Below are 18,618 nucleotides of genomic sequence, written 5' to 3' on the forward strand. Positions count from 1 at the left end.
ACCCGTCTGGAGCGTACGCTGCAGTGGCGCTCGGCGTCCACGGTCTGCGTTCCCCAGCACGGCGCCCTCGCAGCCTAGGAAAAGCCCCCGTGTGGTACGCAGAAGCTCCGCTCCCCACCGCTCCCGGTGACCACTAACCCACCCCGAGTCCGGGGACTCGTGCCTCTGGACACGTCCCGTCAGTGGAATCACACGACGCGTGGCCTTTGAGTCTGGCTTCTCCCACTTGACGTGTTCAAGATACACCCGCGTGACAGCGCGTGCCAGAGCCCCACTCCTTCCACGGCTGAAGGAAGTCCACCACACGGACAGACGTTTTGTTGATCCGTTTCTCTGTTGACGGACGTCTGGGCTGTTCCATGTTTTTGGCTGTTATGTGGAATGCTGCTGTGGACCTTCACGTAGGAGTTTTGTGTGCACGTGTTTCCATCTCCCTTGGACACACTCCTGGGCGTGGCCTGGCTGGGTCAGGTGGTGACTCAAGGCTAACCTTCTGAGGAATGGCCAGACTGTCTTCAGAGCGGCTGCCCCAGTCGCCATCCCCACCAGGAGTGTAGGCAACTGGGTCCCCTCCTGGGGACTTCAGACTTCAGACCACCTTGAAGAGGGTTCAAGTGTATTTATCAATGAGCTTCCGGGAAGCGGTGGAGATGGTCACATGTGGCCATGTGAAGGCTGGGTCAGCACAAGAGGCTGAGAAAGCCCAGGGTTGGGGGGTGCGGGGTCACGTCGGGCCCCCCGGGGTGAGGCCAGATGGGATCCGAGGTTTCAAAGGATTGACTCAGGTGGAGACAAGGGAGCAGCGTGGGGACTGCCCTGGGGCTCAGGAGGTCACAGCAGTGCTGGTAGGACCCAAAGAAGAGAAAGGAACCCACTGCCCGGGGACCCCAGGATGACGCGCTGCTACTTCCGCCACCGGGCGGCTATAACCTGAGAGCCGAGCATGCTGTATGGGGAGACCCTGGGGGCATCTCGGGGGGGTGGCCAGTGCCTGGGCTGCCCATGACCTGCCGTCCACTTCCCTGACCGGCCAGGCCTGCGGAGGATGGAGGCTTCACGGGCCACAGGGGGAGCTCCAGCGTGACCTGGGCTAAGGTCTCCCTTTACCAGCCGAGCCCTGTTCTCCTGTGATACAGTTTTAGCTGGAAAGCAAGATGCTTGCTGCCCTGGACCGAGTGGTGTTCCCTTGGGAACCGTGGGAGCTGCCCTGGCTTTTCTAGAACAGGAGAAGCTCTGCTGGGACCCACTGCAGCCTTTGGGGACCCTGCGCGACTCCCCTCCCTGGTTAACGTCAGGGTGGGGTTTAGCTGAGAACCTGCGGCCACACTCAGGCCGGCTTCTGGGAGGGCAGGTACCCCACCCAGGCTGGAGGCGGGGACCGGCCAGCGCCTGTGACGGGCTGAGTCGTGTCCCCCCCAGGAGATGCGTTCAAGTCCTGACCTGAGTACCTGTGAACGTGACGCTGTTTGAAGCTGGGTCTTTGCAGATGTCACTGGGCTAAGATGAGGTCATTGCCATGGCCCTAATCCAAAATGACTGGTGTCCCACCAAGGAGAGAAAACAGACATACGGGGAGAAGGGTGCCGAGAAGACACAGACGGCCACGTGCCAACAGAGGTAGAGCCGGGCACCTCTGGGACGGGCGCCACGGGGGCTGTAAGGGGCCAGAAGGGTCCTCCCCCAGTGCCTCCAGAGGGACCCGGGCCCCCCGATAGGCGGGCTCCAGACTTTGGGCCTCAGGACCGTGAGAGAATCAGCCTCTGCTGTCAGGACCCACCCAGCTCATTGTACCTGTCACAGCAGCCTCGGGAAACCAGCACCTGTGTCATCAGTTTTTCTGGAACAATAGCCAGAGAAGGAAGCCTCCAAACCCTAACACACACCTAACATGGCTCTTAGGGGACCAAACAAACCCAAGGGCGGTGCCTTAAAGGTGGGTGGGCCTGGGTCGGGCACCGCGGGCCACGCCGCCCAGGGCTGGGGCCCCAGGTCCCCGCCACGTGCTTGGCCCTCATGGCCAGGACAGAATCTGAACAGATTCCTCAGCGCTCGCTCCTGCAGGGGTGCCGCGTGCAGGGGCGGCGCCACTTCCCGCCTCCTTCCACTTAAGCGCCAACCACTTCTGTTTACAAGTAAAATCGAGTTCGTCAAATACCGCATCTAAGGGAGAAATTAGAACGGCGCAACTTCAGCCCCCACGGAGCCCAGGTGATCAGCATCCAGCCGTGTGCTAGGAAAAGGCAGCCTCGCGTGACCCGCACGCAAGGAAACCTTCAAAAGACCTACACTGTCCCCATCCTGTCCTGTGGGGCAGTTTTCAGACTGTCCAGCGCCTCCCCCTCCCTCTGGTGGATTTCCAGAAAACACTGGAAACACCTGGCACCTTCCAACCCAGAAATGAGAGAGGACCATCCTACAGTGATGTAACGTGCAGCCCCTTCACAGGAAGCACTCGGCAAACTGCTGGTGTGTGACCCGTGGAGCAGCAGGTGACGGCCACACGCCTGAATCCTGGGGAGTAATGGTCACCTGTTACTTCTACACGGGCTTCAATTTTCTGCAATAAGAAGTAAGACGCCACACAAGCAGCAGCGGCCAAGCAAAGGGCCTCGTCCAGGACCAGGAGGCCGGGGTGCTGGGGGCACTGGCGGGCTGGCGTGGCTCCTCCTGAGATGGAAGGCGAGCGGCCCGCGTGCCCGCTGCCCTGCCTGCCCCCGTCCTCCCCCAGCCAGCGCGGTGGCTCCCTGGGCCCCGGGGAGCAGGGCAGGGGGCAGTCCCATCCACGGCGCCCTGGGAACCTCTGCTGGAGAGGAACCTTGGCGGTGGGGACGGCAGACTGCGGGCTGGGTTTACCTGCTTTCTAACTACCACCAGATAAAGGAGAAATTCGGTGACGGGTAGACTGGGGACAAAACGGGCGTCACGGGGGCGGGTGGGGAAACGCCGGCACCGCCTCCTCCCCCGGTGGCGAGTTCATCGTGGAGCCCGTGGCGTCGGTGTGAACGTGTCAGGACATTTCAGGCGGCACTTAAAACCTCCCTCCCTCCCTTTCGTGAGGAACTGGAACCGTGAAGCTGGGAAGGACATCACGTCTAACACTCCCCCTAGGAACTTGGCCAGCGCTGTCGAAACGTTAGAGCTCAGAGGAGGCTTCTAGGCCCCGTCACGGGGCTGCAGGTCCTGAGGGGGCGGCGCCAGCTCGCAGCTGCAGGGGCCTGCGGTCTGTCCTCACTAGCCTGCAGGCCAGCCGTCTGGAGGGCCGGGGCCTGACCAGAGGACCCTGAGGACCACGCACACACAGGGACAGACAGACAGACTGGGTTGTCTGCCACGACACACGTCCACCGCTCGTCTCCCTGAGATCCGACCGAAACGTGACAAACCCTGGTTCCTGAGTTACCCTAACATTCCCTTAAGCCACGGTGACTGTGACAACCGTGCCACCAGCTCCGTCCTCAGGTCGAGGGTGGAAGCGCTGGGGAAGGAGAAGCACCGGGAACCCTCTGCCCCGCCACGCCCGCCTGGCTTCTCCCCTGAACACGGGTTTCTGGCCTCCTTAAACGGGGTGGCGTGTAGGGCGAAGGGCAAGGCTGCATCAGAGGCCACTTCCATTTGCCACGTGACACTCTAGAAGGACCCACAGAACCCAGAGAGCGGCGCTCAGCCATCGAGCCCCACGCTCGGTTTACCGGGACTCCGGGACGGGAGCCGTCGGTCCACGGACGGCAGGCGAAGCGGAGGCCGCGCCTGGCAGCCTTTCCTTCCACTTCCTGCCCCCAAACTTTGTTTTCTATTTTTATTTATCTTCTAGTGTTCCCAAACCCTAGATTTTAAAGGCAAATGTGGTATTTTCCAGTGCCAAAAATTCAAACCAGAATTTTAAGGTATAAAAAAAAATCAAAAGAAAGTGTAAAGGTTAACACACACACGAAAAAAACACATCACAGATAAAGTGACACGTCTGTAACATAAGAAAAATAGTTTAATAATTACAACAATGTAGCATGAGTAGTCAAGGCTAGGACACCGCCTGTGGCATTTCGTGAAGTGTCCCCACAGCTGTGAACGGGGACTCCGCATGTCCGAGAAATGAGGACGGGGCCGGGGGGGCATCGGGAGTCCACAGGGGAGGCGCACGCGGGCCGGCACGTCCCACCGCAGAGCGCGTCCCAGGGCCGCGCACGCCTCCAAGCGCTTCCCGTCCCAGGCGAGGCAATGGCTTCGTCTCCTCATCCACAAAAGGTGGGAGCAGAGGTGACTCCAGCAGGCAGGGGGCCCCTTCCTGACGTCCCCATCCACCCCCCAGCCCCTCAGAAGGTCACACGGAGAAACGGGTGCAGTCCATTTACGACAGGGCAGGTTTTTAGAAAGAGCTGCTCAGACGCATGCTCTCTGCTCCCTCAAAAGCTTAGTCAAACCTTGGATCCACGGGAAAAGAAGGTAATGCATTACACAAGCATGTCAACGGTCACCCCTTCAGGAGAAGGGGTGCTAAAATCAATAGGTAAGGCAGTTTCTGCAAGAGCCCCGTCCCAGGGTGCTGGCGGCAACAATGCCGTCACAAAGTGCTGGAGAGATCAGGTGATGAAGTGGTTCCTGAGTTAGAGTTTGCTCGAGACGGCAAACTTCAGTACACTCGAACTGGACCGTTTCCCACTGCGATGTCTTACGCAACCTCAAAAGATACTACTGTAAAGACAGGGCTTACCAAAAATCCCCGAAGACCACCTCTTCTGGCCCCGGCACTAATGAACACAACGCTAAGTACAGGAAGTCGGCAATTCTCGTAACAAGGTCGAGTGTGGGCAGGTCAACGTCGGGCCCCAGGCACACCCGCTGAGCAGGTAACGGCCGAGCCGGGGAGCCCAAGAGTGAGGCCGTGGGCCGAGGACCACAAGGACCGAGCCGCCCAGCTCGGGGACATCAGACAGTCCGATGCAGTGAGAGGGCGCAGCTCACAGAGTCACATCTGGTGCCACGTGGGCATTTCTGAGACGTCTCCGACGCAATGTGCTGGGATTCTGGTTTTTAAAGACACGACACTTGTTCTCTGCAGAAGATTATCTCACTTTAAAAAATGGCCTATTCAGAAGGGCAGGGGGCAGAGCACAGGAACCAGCTGGGCCCGAGGCCGGGCTTCCCGCCCGCCTGGGGCTGCAGAGAGGACAGGCTTCCTCCTCTGTGCCCCCTGCTGTCTGGACGCGGGGGTGGAGGTGGGGCGGGGGGAGGGGCACATTTCAGCTCCCACTCCTTAGGGGAATCTCAGGCGTATATTGCTTCATTCTTGCTGAAACAGTGGAAACACTGCCTTTTCAGCGAGCACGGAAGGCCTGCCTGTTCTGCCTGTTACACCCAACGGGAGAGCAGGTCTCGGGGTCAGACCGGCCTCACACAGAAACCCCACCTGCAGGACGGCTCACCCTCGCGGGCTGCGGCGACGTGTAATAAATAACACACTTTATTTACAGGCTCTAGTGAGCTTGCTCTCTCGGGGAGGACAAAACAGTGCACCTGGCCAAGGTATTAAACCAGCCTACACGTCAGGCCCCCCCAGCGGGCCGGACACCCTCCAACGCTCAGGTGTTCACAAGAAGCGGACGCGTGCACACCTGTCGCTGGATACAGTGGCGGCAGACGCGATTTCTTGTGTTCGGCGCTGAGGCCCAGACCCCCGAGTTCAGCCAGAGTGCCGCACGCCAGTGACTGCGGTACTGCTTTACCAGGAGACTCTCCAGCGCGATGAAGGTGTCTCTGCAGGTACGAACAAGGTGAGTTGTCTAGGCAGACTGCAGTGGGAGGCGTTTTCGGAGCACTGCGGTGGCGGAGAACAGAGCAGGCATCTCCCAGGAACACCTGTGCGCTCCCCAGACTCTGCTTCCCACGAGTGCGTGAGCACGCGTCCCAGTGCGCGGGACCAGAGAGGTTAGTGGAGGGGGACTGCAGCACAGGCATCAGCCCCGACACGACCACCACGGATACGCTTTCAAAACGGAGCATTTACAGGCAGCGTATATGTAACATTTATATATATTCAATCAAAGCCTGAAAGACCAGACGCAGTCACTGCACTTATTGCAAAATGAGGTACTGAGATGTTGAGAGGAAGGTAGCACAGTCCGGCCTCGGCGTCTATACCTCATGCTGGTTCTTCAGGAACGCCACGGCCGTGATCAGCTGCAGCTTTTCTACGCACCGAAGGCAAGAGGACTTGCGTGCAGCCCTGCTCTGCGGTCCTGAGAGTCACTCGGTTGTGGTCACGGGGCTCCAGCTTGGTCTCGTAACCAGTCTTCGAGAAAGAACCCAGGACGTTCCTTAGAGGTTGGTCTCATCCCAAGCGGGATCGTTCATGTTCTTTAGAACCTTCCTCACCAGCTTTTCCAGGTCTTTGCGGGCTCTCTGTTCCTCCTCCAGAGATTTCTTCATCTTCTTGTTATCCTGTAAGTGAAGCAGACCACCGGCTATTAACCGCCTTCGGTGCTGAAGCGGACCCCCTCCCCCAGGAGACTTGGGGCCTCACTGGAAGAAATCCTGGGCTGGGACCGCCCTGCGCCGCGGCCAGGGGTGCAGTGACCGGGACCCCCCAGTGTCTGACGGACGCACAGCTGCTCCTGGGCACCAAGACAAATCACAGACGAGCAGGCCTAGGGCCCCCACTTATAACCGTGAACAAGAGAATAAGCGAACGGCTGAAAAGAACAAAAGGCACACCTCACGTCCCTCCTACTCCTTCCGCGTCTGCAATGACCCATCTACAGGGTTCTACGAGGAGGGCAACAGAGACCGAGTGAGTCAGGGCCCGTCACTCCCCGCACACACAGACGTATGCCGCTGCTGAGAGCCAGGAAGCCCCCGAACGGGGAAGAGAAACCATGTGGACGGCCGAGGGCAGCTCTGAGCACGTGGCTGGTGCCCCCGCCGCCTGCCCAGTCCAGGCCACGCTGTCCTCAGGCTTCTCCTCGGCCTCCCCTCCTCAGACACCAAAGCCACTGATACAAACAAATAATGCACAAACGCACAAAGTATGCTTGGCTAGTTAGCCAAGTTTAACTGACGTTCTGATGTGGCTTCTCAAGGACAAGGACCATGTGTTGCACCAGAAAGTGGCAGAGGACGGTCACAGTGGGGACCTACCAAACTGTTTAACTAAATGGAATTTTAGATCTCTTGCCTGATTATTCCAGCAGAATCTGGGATGGTTTATGATGTCAAAAACAGTGCAGTGGAAAGAAAGCCACTTTAAAGATTCACTTCCTGGTCTATCACATTTACGGAAGACCAGCTGTTGTCCTGCTTCTGCGATCTCAACACTGAGAGTCAGGCTCTCTCTTCCGCATTACTGCGCTTACGGACAGCTGGCTTCACTTCTAACGCCACGTCTTCCTCTCTTCCCCCATTAAAAGGAAGATTAATGACGGACGACGACCCACCTGTCGTAACTCCTGGACTTCATCCTTCAGCGCATACACGGTGTCAACGAGACTCCTAGACAGAAGAGAAGGCGCCCTGAACAAGGACCGGGTCAGAGGGGACGCCCGGAGCCTCCCCGGACGCACGTGCTGCCCACCTGCCCGGCACGCCCAGGCCCTCAGTCCGGGGAGGCCCACTTCTGCGCACAGGGGCGCGGACCCCAGCCAGGAAGTCCACACCCCGGCCCTCCTGGATCCATCCTGAAGCCGGGGCTCCCCCTCCCCCGACAGCCCCCATCCCCCGCCCGCTTTAAAGCACTGGAATACAGCTTACTTTTCTTCTATCACTGTCTGACCGTTACTTTTAGTTTCTTCAACTATAATTTTCTCTTCTTCTGGAAGCAAAACTTGTGGCGCAGATTCTTTGCGTGAACCTATCATCATTTAAAACAAAACAAAACACCCTCAGGTAAATACCATGGCAGAACTAAAAAAAGAACTTGACTATACAACACTACTTAATTATTAATATTAAATTCCAGGTGTTAATTCCAGTATGTTAAAAAATACATTTTCTAGATAAAACAGGGAAGGGCAACTTTTAAAAACCCCCTCTACCTCTGTGTACTGAACCCAGCCTTCTTCATGCCTAAAGCATGACACAGGAAAGGCAACATTAGCTTTTTTTTGCAATTTATTAAGCTTCAGTTTCTTAATCTGGACTATGGATCTTTTTAAACCCTGAAACTTTCAACAGAAGGTTCTGACCATATTGCCCTGGATATTTTGGAGGAAATATTCGAACTTTTTAGGGATATTCGTATCAACCAAATTTTGTGCCATTTTATTCCAGGAATTTTACAAAGACCCATCGGATCATGCAGTAGACATATACCCACTGTTTATCAAGTCAATGAACTGGCCCTTATGACACGTAACTCCACAGCAACAGCTACCGATGTTACAGCACATGGTTAAGAAAAGTGCAGTTTATTACTTGGTTCTCTTATGAAAACTTTATTTACATTCCCTGGCATATAAACGTTTTTCCAAAAGGAAGTAAACTGTTTACAATATCAGAGGAATGTTTATGTCATTTAACCAAGATCCAGCACAAAAGCTTACCCAGGACAGTGGCCTGATAAACATTTACTGCAAAATAAGTACTTCAGAAATTAACTGGGAAACCCAAACGTTTTGAAAGGTGAAAAACGAGAATCCAATCTTATTTAAGGGTGCAAGGAAGAAAATAAACTTTTTGAAAGGTTATACTATACAGCACTAACATATATCATTTATATTTTTGTAAAATTACATCAGATGCACATTCGAGGAAGGACAGAACCCACCACAGACCCACTGCGACTGGTGTTGTGATAAACGCAGCTTCTCTCCGTTAAAATACACGTGACGTTGGCTATATGCTCATTAATCACAGAGATGGCGGTTCAGCTTGCTTGATCTTGTTTTTTTTCTGCTTTACCCTTAGTTTGCCCTCCCAAAGGTCTGTCACATTGTAAGATGGCACTTGTGCATCCTCACGTCGTGGGGACATTCCGTATAACACATGTTTTCAGGACAGGACTTAATGGTTTCACCAGTGTTTTACTGCAAGCTTACACTCCTCTGAACAGAACAGGGCTGATGATTACTGTCAAAGCCTGATGACAAGAGACTCATTCGATGCTCCTGACATCCAGAGAGCACGTCCGTCACCCCCAGGGCAGCTCATGACATGGAGAGGAGGACCGCTGTTTACCGGCCCCGGGGGCCTTCCCACATGCCCCCTGCATCCGCAGGGCCCAGCTCCATCCCCGCCCCACAGGCTGGGAAGGCTGCTTGGACGCCGACCTCCCTCCTCCTTTGCTGTCTCAGGCAGAGGAAGCTTCAGCTCTGGGAGGGCAAGGACAACTCCATGTTACACAGTACGAACTTCTAGACAGATAAATAGGTACCTTACACCAGTAAAGGAAGGGCTTTATGCGTCCTGAGCAGAACTTCCGTATTATAATCATAGGCAGTACTTAGAATTCTGTCACAAGCCATAACGAGCTGGCGTATCGGAGCATATCTGTACTTAAGTTTGTCGATTACTATTTCAAAGACGACCCTCCGCTAGTGCCTTCGTGTTCACACCGAGGTGCCGGCCCTGTAGCTGCAGCTCTGGCTGGTGCCCGGCTCACACTGCACCCAGCACAGTGACCCGCGCGGCCGGGGGGTGACTTCTCAGACAGAAGGCGACGTCTCTCACGACATGGGCCCACAGAGGGACACACCCTGAAAGCCTTCGTCACGCTGACAGCCATCGGCTGCTCCGGGGCCTCCGTGCGGGGCTGCGGGCACGGCGTCTCCCAGGCCTTTCTCAGTAAACGGGAAGTGCTTCTGGGACATCTGGGCCACGTGGGAAAGTGCTGCTTAAGAAGGAAACGCGCACGTGAAACACACGACGGAGGAAGCAGAGGGACGCTGCCAGGTTAGGAATTCTGAAGGTCGAGAAATTCCTGTGCTTCCAACACAAACGCAAATGCTACCCGTGTTTTTATCAGGAAAAGTGAACTCAGGTTATTTTCCTTAAAAACAGACAAGGATTCCTAAAGATTCAGAGGTGTGGACCACACGGACGGTGAAGGGCCCCACTTAGTTTTCCCTGTAAAGAGAAGCAGGCAGGTGACGTCAGACCACTTAGCTCCTGAAGGTTCCCGCTGTTACCTGCTTTGCGCCCAGACGTTGCTGTGTCACAGCCAGATCAAGAGCTACCCGTGGTGTATCTGTCACGTTCAGTTTGTAATACAACATTTCTTCACGTGAACTAGCCAATGAGACAACAGGTTGGAAATGTTTTCTTACGTAACAGTGCTTTAGGAAGACTAAATTCCATGTATCTCAATTACTTTTGCATCTTCTAGCTTCCTAGGCAACCTATTTACATTACGTGTTTGCAGCAGTAAATTCTTCAAATAACACATAAAATAGAATCACGAGGGATGTCCACTCTGTGAAGCGCGGGTCGGAGCACAGCGGGCTGTCGTGCGCAGGGGCCGGGGCTGCAGGGACTCACTCTCACGGGTCTGTGGGTCTCGATAAACTCAGGCCTGTCACCGATCCGCGGAGCCTCGATTCCACCACCCGTAAGAGAGAACAACAAAACCAACCACCTCTGCAGAGCTGTTCTGGGGATTAATTTAAAAGTTGTATCTTATAGATATCTTTTACCAGATGAATGCGTAAATATAAAAGCCTTACACTCCACTATGCGATGTGACTGAATCAGGGGAACTAATAAACGTGTGGGGACTGGTTCAAGAGCTGCATAAGCAAGAAAGACGTTGTTCTTATTTTTGCCAATACACTTAAAGCACACAAGGAGGCGACAAATGTAAGTATGAGAATGTTACGTTACAGACAGGATGTACTAACTGCTGGGTTCCTGAAACGTGCCACGGTGAAAAATGTCATTTATGGATTTGATGGTGAGCCAGGAGGCTTGTAAAGGAAGATTATTTATCAGCCTGAATAGAAATCCATGGGCCTCCTAGTTTCAACATAACATATTTTTGTAAAACGACTGAAAAAAATTGATAGTCTTTCAGTAAAACAACAAAGGAATATTCTCCAGCCAGGTTTATAAGTAAGTTGACTATTTCTATAAGAACAAAGTTCTAGAGAGTAGGTAGATTTAACAAGCTCTCTCAAAGATCATTTTAGTATTTTTAAAGGTACCACAGCACATTTTCTCTGAATTGGCTAGGTTGGAAAAACCATTTAACAGCAGAATTACCAGAGACTGCTCTCTCACTTTCTTTAAAACCCTCTAAAAGGGGCCGAGACACAGGTGAGTGTGCGCACGGATGCTCCAGCACACAACACAAAGCTCTGTGCTTCCAAGAGATAACTGGGATTCTGCAACATGCAATTCTGGAAAACTCTGAATGCTGTAGCCACTTCCTGGAGATTCACAGTGCGCATTTAGCACGCTTAGGGTTTTCAGTAAAAATACCCATTTAACTTGAATTCAGCATTTCCTAAATTTGTCTGAGTGCTGAACTTTCTCCCCCCCCATCAACAATATTAACATTTTGCAGTTTTCTGGTTAACAGTTTGAGGAGTGGACCGTCCTATAATCCCGCCTGTGTCTATGAATACACACACATGCGCGCGCGCGCGCACACACACACACACACACACACACGAGTGCTGGTTGGCTTTGTTGTTGTTCAGGATGGGGGTGAATACAATGAAATAATAATCATTAGCGCCAACCCAGCCGCCAACGGCCGCTGACAAGGATGCGGCAGTTCCACACTGCCGCCAGAAGGGGCCGCTCTGTGCCCTCAGCTGGAGATGGTGCAGGTGCTGGGGGCCATGAGCTCACTCAGATGTGTGACCCAGAAGCTGGAGACACGCTCAGAACCCTGTCCCCTAAAACAGTCACAGGTCCCCAGAGGACTGTGGACCTTAGGTTGAGAAACACAGATGGATGCAGCACTCCCACCTCCCGGACAGAGGACCTGCCCAGGCAGCAAGGAGAGGGCCTCAACGCAGGGTGCCGTCGTGGTGGTCAGACCGCCACCTGGTGCCTCATCAGATGGCCTGCGGCTCTCAAACCCAGGGCGCATGTGGTGCGTCTGCCCCCTAAAAACAGGGTAGGTCTGTCAGAAGAGAACATCTGCTTATCTAGCCAGCGGTGCAGCACATTTGTAGCAAAATTCACATGACTTCTTAAATTCGTAATCTTTCTAAAATCTGCATCTAATTATACTCAACAGAAACTGAAGTAACTTTCAGAATGAAACAAAATGTTACATTTAAAAAAAAAATCTACTTAGTAAAATCTCTCTGAAAGGCCACTTTGTTATTTATGGCTATGATAAGCTTCTAATTCATTTTTCTTAAAAATCAAAAACAAAAACACGAGGACCCTCTTTAGAGAGTGATGTGCATTTGTTTATCGTTTGCACCTTGTCCTGGCCCCATACCTGCCACAGGTACTTGTTTTCCTTTTGTTCTGCTTTTCCTAGTCAGCTGGACATGCACTTTACCAAACAAAAATTAAAAACTGACCTCAGTCTCGGTAAGAAACATTCAAGTCAGGGCTTTTTTCCGTTTATGCACACGTCCCCACCTCCATCAAAAAAGAGAGAACTCTTCTTTCTGAAGACAAACGTCCCAGTGACTGAAAACTTGTTTTAAAAAAAATTCGAGGGAAACAGATGAAATAAAAATATACAAAGAGTCACCTTGCATCGTCCAGAACACACTTAACCTAAGAAAGTGCAAGCTTTGCCATCAAGGCAGATAAAAGGTGTTCTACTGCCCGGCCTTCCTGTGGAAGAGGTTACATTCAAACAGCAAGCGTTAAACTGCAAACTCTGCTACTCCCTCCGCCCCACATAACAAATATTAAAAGCCACAGGCTAGCAAATGCAAAATTTATTTCAACTGTACATAACAGATGTCTTTTTTTTAATAAATAAAACAAACACTTCATTGCCATATGCAACCACAAACAATATGCATACTGTACAGTACAATGCAACATTCAGGTATACATCCCACTGAGTCTCAAACGGCAGTCACCCAATGAAAATGGCTTTCCCGTTCACAAATAAAAAGCACAATATATAGATTTTTTTCAAGGTCTTATACCACTATATACAAATCACTGTGTTTTCGCAATTTTATGCAAAACACATAATTAATATAGCTTATATACTTGTGGCAAGTGTCAATTCAATGGGAACACCGTTTAGGCCATTTGCAAAAGCGCCTGGTAATGGCTTAAACCTACCTTCTAGTTCAGATTCTTCACCCTTTCATTATAATACTAACTGTACACATAGATATTACAGAATTGCATAAATGTAAGGTACTATTTCAGCGCGACTAAAGTTCCACAGAAGTAGAAACACTGGCCTTGGGATGCCACATCACTACTGCCACATGAGAACTGTTTGCAAGCCAGTGGCACTAATACTTCCAACCAGGTCACAAGAGCTAATGGTGCCAGACATCAGAACAAATCCAAACAAACAAACAGCCAGGTTGTTATTCTGCAGTGATCTTAGCATCAACAAAAAAATCATCGTCAAAATGGCTTTAACTGGCACAAAAAGGAATGATGAGAAAATGTCAGAACTTTGGTGTACAGAATATCAACGAAAATGTCTCATCAGGACAGCCCAAATGACACTTGGTGTGAAAGAGAAAGCCAAGTGCAGCAGCTGCGGCGCACACAGCACGTGGCACGACAGCCCAAACTCACTAAGGCATGGTCGAGGCGTGTAAGCCAACACACGTTATCACAGTCTCCAAGCAAACAAAAGACCCTCTACTGTGAGCATCAGAAAAGCTGCAATGTGTTACTTGATGTGATATAAAGTAAAACAAGACGCTTCTAAATTCATCACAGGATATTAAGTATGTGAACCTTGGAGTGATCATATCTCTCCCACAGTCCCATTTGCTATTTGGCTGAATGTATAGAAACCCCTCTCTACCACGGGTGAATACCGGGCTCCGACTAATATTAAAAGATTGCTCCTCAACTTTCTTATTCATACTAATTGATACAAAAATATGAAACCTCCAGATGGCATAAGCAGTTCACTAGCTACTTGGGAACAGACAGACGCTTGGATTTCCTGGTTTTCCTAACCACCTCCCCGCACGCAGCTCTGAGGGTGCCGGCTCCCTAAACAATGGGGGCGCTCCTGCCGGGAGGGATCGAGGGCGCCTCGGGCTGTGAGCAGGGGGACCGGCTCCCCGACACCGGGCGGAGCACAGCAGAGCCGCTCCGTGCGAACAAGGTCAGAACACTGAACACATGGTTTTGGCGGGGGAGGTGTGGCGGGAGCAGAGGGTCACAGCCACCCTGAAGGGAGGAGAAAAGGTTACGCCCCGTTATCACGGCGTCTCGTTTTCTGAAGCTGCTTTCAAGGAGTCCTTAACACACAGCCTCCGGTCCCACTTGCACACCAAGCCAGGCGTGCGCGGGAGGGACCCCGCTCTCCTCCCCAGTGTGGACCGGGTGTGGACCGAGTGCTACCACCGAATGCAACAGGGCACATTCAGTTCTTTCTGAAGCAGAAATCGGTCTGAGGGAGGGCAGTGAGGTCTCCTTACAACCACTCCCAGGGAAGCGGGGGAGTCCCTCCAAATCTGAGACGTTCTTGCAAGTGAGTTACGTGGCAACTCAGCACGTTTTCGGGCGACTCGCAACCCTGTTACCATCAAGAGTGAGGGTGACGTTCCACCGGGTGCCGCCAGGGGAGTCTCGCGGCAGCTGCTGCTGGGAAGGGGCAATGCGCCCGTCACGGGCAGTGAGCTCGGGTGTGTGTGCCGGGGGCACCGCCCGCTGGGGTCGGCACACCGACCACCCCGACACAGCCTGAGCCACGCGCGCGGGGGCTGGGCTTTAACCCCTCACTGCGGCGGCACAGGCTCGCCACGTGCCTTTCAAGGGAAACTCCTCCACCTAAGGGAAGTCTGGCGCGGCGGCGCGGGGGGCCCGGCCCGCGGGGAAGCGGGGCTGCGGAGCCGGCCGCCTGTGGTGTGCGGACTCGCCCCTCGCGCTCCTGCCGGCCGGGCCCCCCCGCGCCGCCACGCCGACAGAGGCTGCTCGCGGCGCCCCGGGCCCTGGGGCAGCCTGGCACCCGGCCGTCTGATCTGGACTCGGCGCTCTCGAGGCACGGGTCTTCTTCTCATCTCTCCACAGCTACTGGGTCGCCGCGTCCAGTACACACACAAAATTACATCCCTGTACGGAAGGCCAGAGTCTCCTCCGTGTCGCTGGCACTTAGATCACAAACCTGTGTGGTTTCAGTATAAAATACAAAAGTGTTCGTACGGCTGTATCTAAAAAGAAATGAGACAGTTGCTACACTGAGAATAAAAAACCAAACTATTTGGAGACACAAAGCCACCACTGCCTGCTGAGAAAGGACCCTCGGGTGCAGGCTGTGTGGGCACCATCTCCTTCAACAGTCGGTAACTTGAGTGGATACTCCAAATGGCAATTAAACCGCCACAAAGTACAATGGGAAATATCAGAAACGCTCTCAAAAGTTGTTAAAATATCACATAAAAGAGACAAGAAACAGCAAGAAAACATCTAAGAAAAGCAGGCTGCGGTACAACAAGCATTGTTAAGAAAAGCTCAGAAGTGCATTAGTTCTGGTGAGAGATATATGAGCAACAGCTCTTACGAGATGTAGAACCCATCCTGTAACTATGGGCTGTCCATATACTGTCATAGTCAGAGTCTTCCGAGAGGTCTGAAGGCTCCAAACGAGAAAGGCTGCTGCGACGACCCAGGGAGTCTAGACTTGACTGGTCGTCATCAGCCAAGACGTGATTATGCATCAGGTCAGTGCCTTGCCATGCTAAGACGGGGTGGGGGTGGGAGTGGGACGACAGGGGGTGGGGGGACAGGCAGAGGTGGGTGAGCAGGAGGACGGCAGGAAGAGCCACAACCAAAAACATGGAAACAAAAGCAAAAGGTGATGGGAAGAGAAGGGAAAGAGAAAATATTGTTAAAAAACGGCAACAATGTTCATTTCTCCTTATTTATGGCTGGGTTTTATTTACGAACTTATTAATTAGCACAACCCTTAGAATAAAACTAGATCAACTATTATTTAAACAAACCTAGGTCACGAGTCTGTTTCCAAATTGTTCCTTTTTAAAGCTACTGCTATTAAGCCCTCACTTACGAAATCTTTTACAAATTAAGCCCATGTTCACAAGAAAATTCTAAAGACATCTGACAAGTAACCAATTCTGCTACACATTCGATTAACAAACAGTCTCATTTGAGACACTTGTGAAAGGAACCATTTATGTGTTTAATGCGGATATACTGAATGCAAAATACTTTCCAAGGATTTCTGATGGACTTCTTCAGCTATCTCTTCTCCAGACGCTAAATCACCAGAAGCCATCTTAACAATGGAGGTCTAAACTTACCTTGTCCCACTGCAGTGACTGAGAAAACTTCAGATGGAGAACAGGGTTTCACAGGCCCCTTCCCCCTCGCTCCCCTTTCCCGCCACCCCAGGGCGCTCACCCCCACTCAGCCAGGGGAACGGACATGGCGGGGAGACACGTCTGCTCAAATGCCATCAACCCGGACGCAGGCACAGGTCCTCCTGCTGCCATGAAGGGAGATGTGAACAGGGAAGGCCCCTGTGTCGAAAGCAGGACGGCAGAAGGAAGCGGGCACAAAATGGGAGAAGGGGCGTGAGCCCGTGAGTGGCCAGGCGGCTGCGAGAGGGGCGTGCAGGCTGGAACGGGCCCGCGGAGGGGCCGGAGGACACACACGCTTGACGGGAACCAGGGATGGCTCAGCACAGAAGCCACGGGCTCCGTCCTGTTCCTGCTCCGGGCGAAGTTAAACCCATCCCCAAACCAAAGCGAGAGCGAGCAGGGGGGTGGGCTGCGCTTCCTCGACTACATCCCTACGGCCCCTGGGCAGGAAGTCAGTACTGAAGACGTCTGCGTGATGAAGGCTCCTTGGCATCCAGACGTATACGGACCAGAACTGAGCTTTAGGTGAGATACATCGTCCCAACTGTTTTGACTGTGCATTTAATATGGGCAGAGCTGCTCTGGGGTCAGATGCACCTGACCCCATCTCTAGATTCTTAGGTACTCTACCCGTCCAGCATAAAGGATCCATTTCCCCATCCTACCTGTTCCTGAGAACGTTCAGTTTAAGGTCATCTATGACTGTATGACCTCTGAGGCCCCGGAGTGGTTAGCCCATAATATCAGTTAAAAACAAAAACCACTGTAGTGTCCAATGCTTTTCTTGCATAGCAGAAGTGGAAACACATAACACAGGCAATGTGATGAGACCTGCACACACCAGGGCCACAGCAGAGCAGGGCCCCGTCTCCTGGATGAGGCAACGCAGCTCACACAAAAGCTCACACAAAGCTCACATCACCTGGTCCGTTCACCTGAGATGGCCCGGTTAAAATTTCATTTCAAACAGTTGAAGTGGAGATGAATAATTTTTTAAAAATCTCAAATTCAAAACCCAAAAACAATGGTCACATATAGCCTATTACCTAAAAACACAATCTCTTATCAAATACAGGAAACTGTAATATCGTAAATGACAAATTAACTGCTCCGTCACCTGCAGGCCCTTCCATTGCTCTCCTGCTCTGCTGACTAGTCACGACAAACAGGCGTCTTCACCAGACGGAGGACGGACCGAAAGTCCTAACATCATGGGTGGGACACGTAAAATACTAGCCATAAAGAAGTTTCTAGATCATCTGCAGATTTAGCCGGGGTTAATCCCGTTGGCCCTGTCCTCATACCTGTAGTCATCTTTAACAAAAGCTCAAGTGGTTGAAAATTCCTCTGTCCACCTTTTCTTTTTCTCCCCATCACTGGTTTACACCAGACATGACACTGAGTTGAACCACCACGTTGCAGGTGGTGCCAATGAAGTGAGTTAAGCAATTTGCCAAAAGTCAAGGTGGAAAGGAAACCAAAAACACAAAATCTAACAGAAACCAGTTTTCATGCCAGAAGTAATATATGTCATCCAGTTTGAAAGAAAGGGAGGGAGGGGGAGGGAAGCTCAGCCCCTTTTCTCCTGGACAAACCACATCATGACTACATCTGCTGCAACCATCCTGCACTCCACTCTCAAATGCCGGGGAAGTTTCAAAAAAAAAAGAGCCCATCTTTTTAGTGTTCTCACAACAGATTAAAATTTTTTTCACATCAGACATTATGCATAAGATGCAGGTAAGCTCAGCGGTACTGAGATCTACCCGATAAACTCACTGGTGTCTACTTCAAAAATTTTTAAGTGCAATCATTTTTTAAAAGGGAGAGAGGGCTAAAGGAACTCTTACCCTAGGCTTATATTTTTGACAACAATTCTAAGAAGCACCCTCCCCAAATTCCACTACCACACCGTAGTTTAAACAGCTTAAACAACTGAGCTGAGCAAGTCCCCCGCTGTCTTCCAACCCGAGAGAGCTTTATAAACTCTGGCAGTGCCCTACACTTCCAGGTTTCCCAGCGGAACCTTCTCTAGAAACCAGTTGCTTTACTGACAGCTCAGACCCCTTCCCTTGACTGAGGGACGCCGGGCCAGGCCCCAGAAGCGCCCTCACCGGGGACCATGCCCACGAGCCTGCCCAGGGCCCACAGCTGTGTCCTTCAAGTCGTGATTTTAAGCAAAACAAGC

The 18,618-nt window shown here is 52.2% G+C and overlaps 1 protein-coding gene and 1 long non-coding RNA gene across 24 annotated transcripts in view; one reads left to right on the top strand and one right to left on the bottom strand.

Moving 5' to 3' along the window:
• The window catches only part of LOC309647523, a 269,604-nt gene that overhangs the window by 153,999 nt on the left and 96,987 nt on the right, over positions 1-18,618 (top strand). The gene's annotated exons all lie outside the window — the stretch shown is intronic.
• Positions 3,965-18,618, bottom strand: part of ARHGEF7 (Rho guanine nucleotide exchange factor 7) — a 129,811-nt gene continuing 115,157 nt past the window's right edge. For 11 of the 23 annotated variants that reach the window (XM_082434935.1, XM_082434916.1, XM_082434932.1 and 8 more), the window contains 4 exons: positions 15,611-15,787; positions 7,741-7,840; positions 7,428-7,503; positions 3,965-6,435 (listed from right to left, as the gene is read on the bottom strand). In XM_082434935.1, coding sequence (XP_082291061.1) covers positions 6,313-6,435; positions 7,428-7,503; positions 7,741-7,840; positions 15,611-15,787 — 476 coding nt within the window. In that variant the 3' untranslated portion in view covers positions 3,965-6,312. The other 12 variants (XM_082434917.1, XM_082434920.1, XM_082434925.1 and 9 more) reach the window with 7 other exon arrangements.

This window comes from Balaenoptera physalus (assembly GCF_965194825.1).
Source record: "Balaenoptera physalus genome assembly, chromosome: 18".
In the NCBI taxonomy this organism is placed as follows: Eukaryota; Metazoa; Chordata; class Mammalia; order Artiodactyla; family Balaenopteridae; genus Balaenoptera; species Balaenoptera physalus.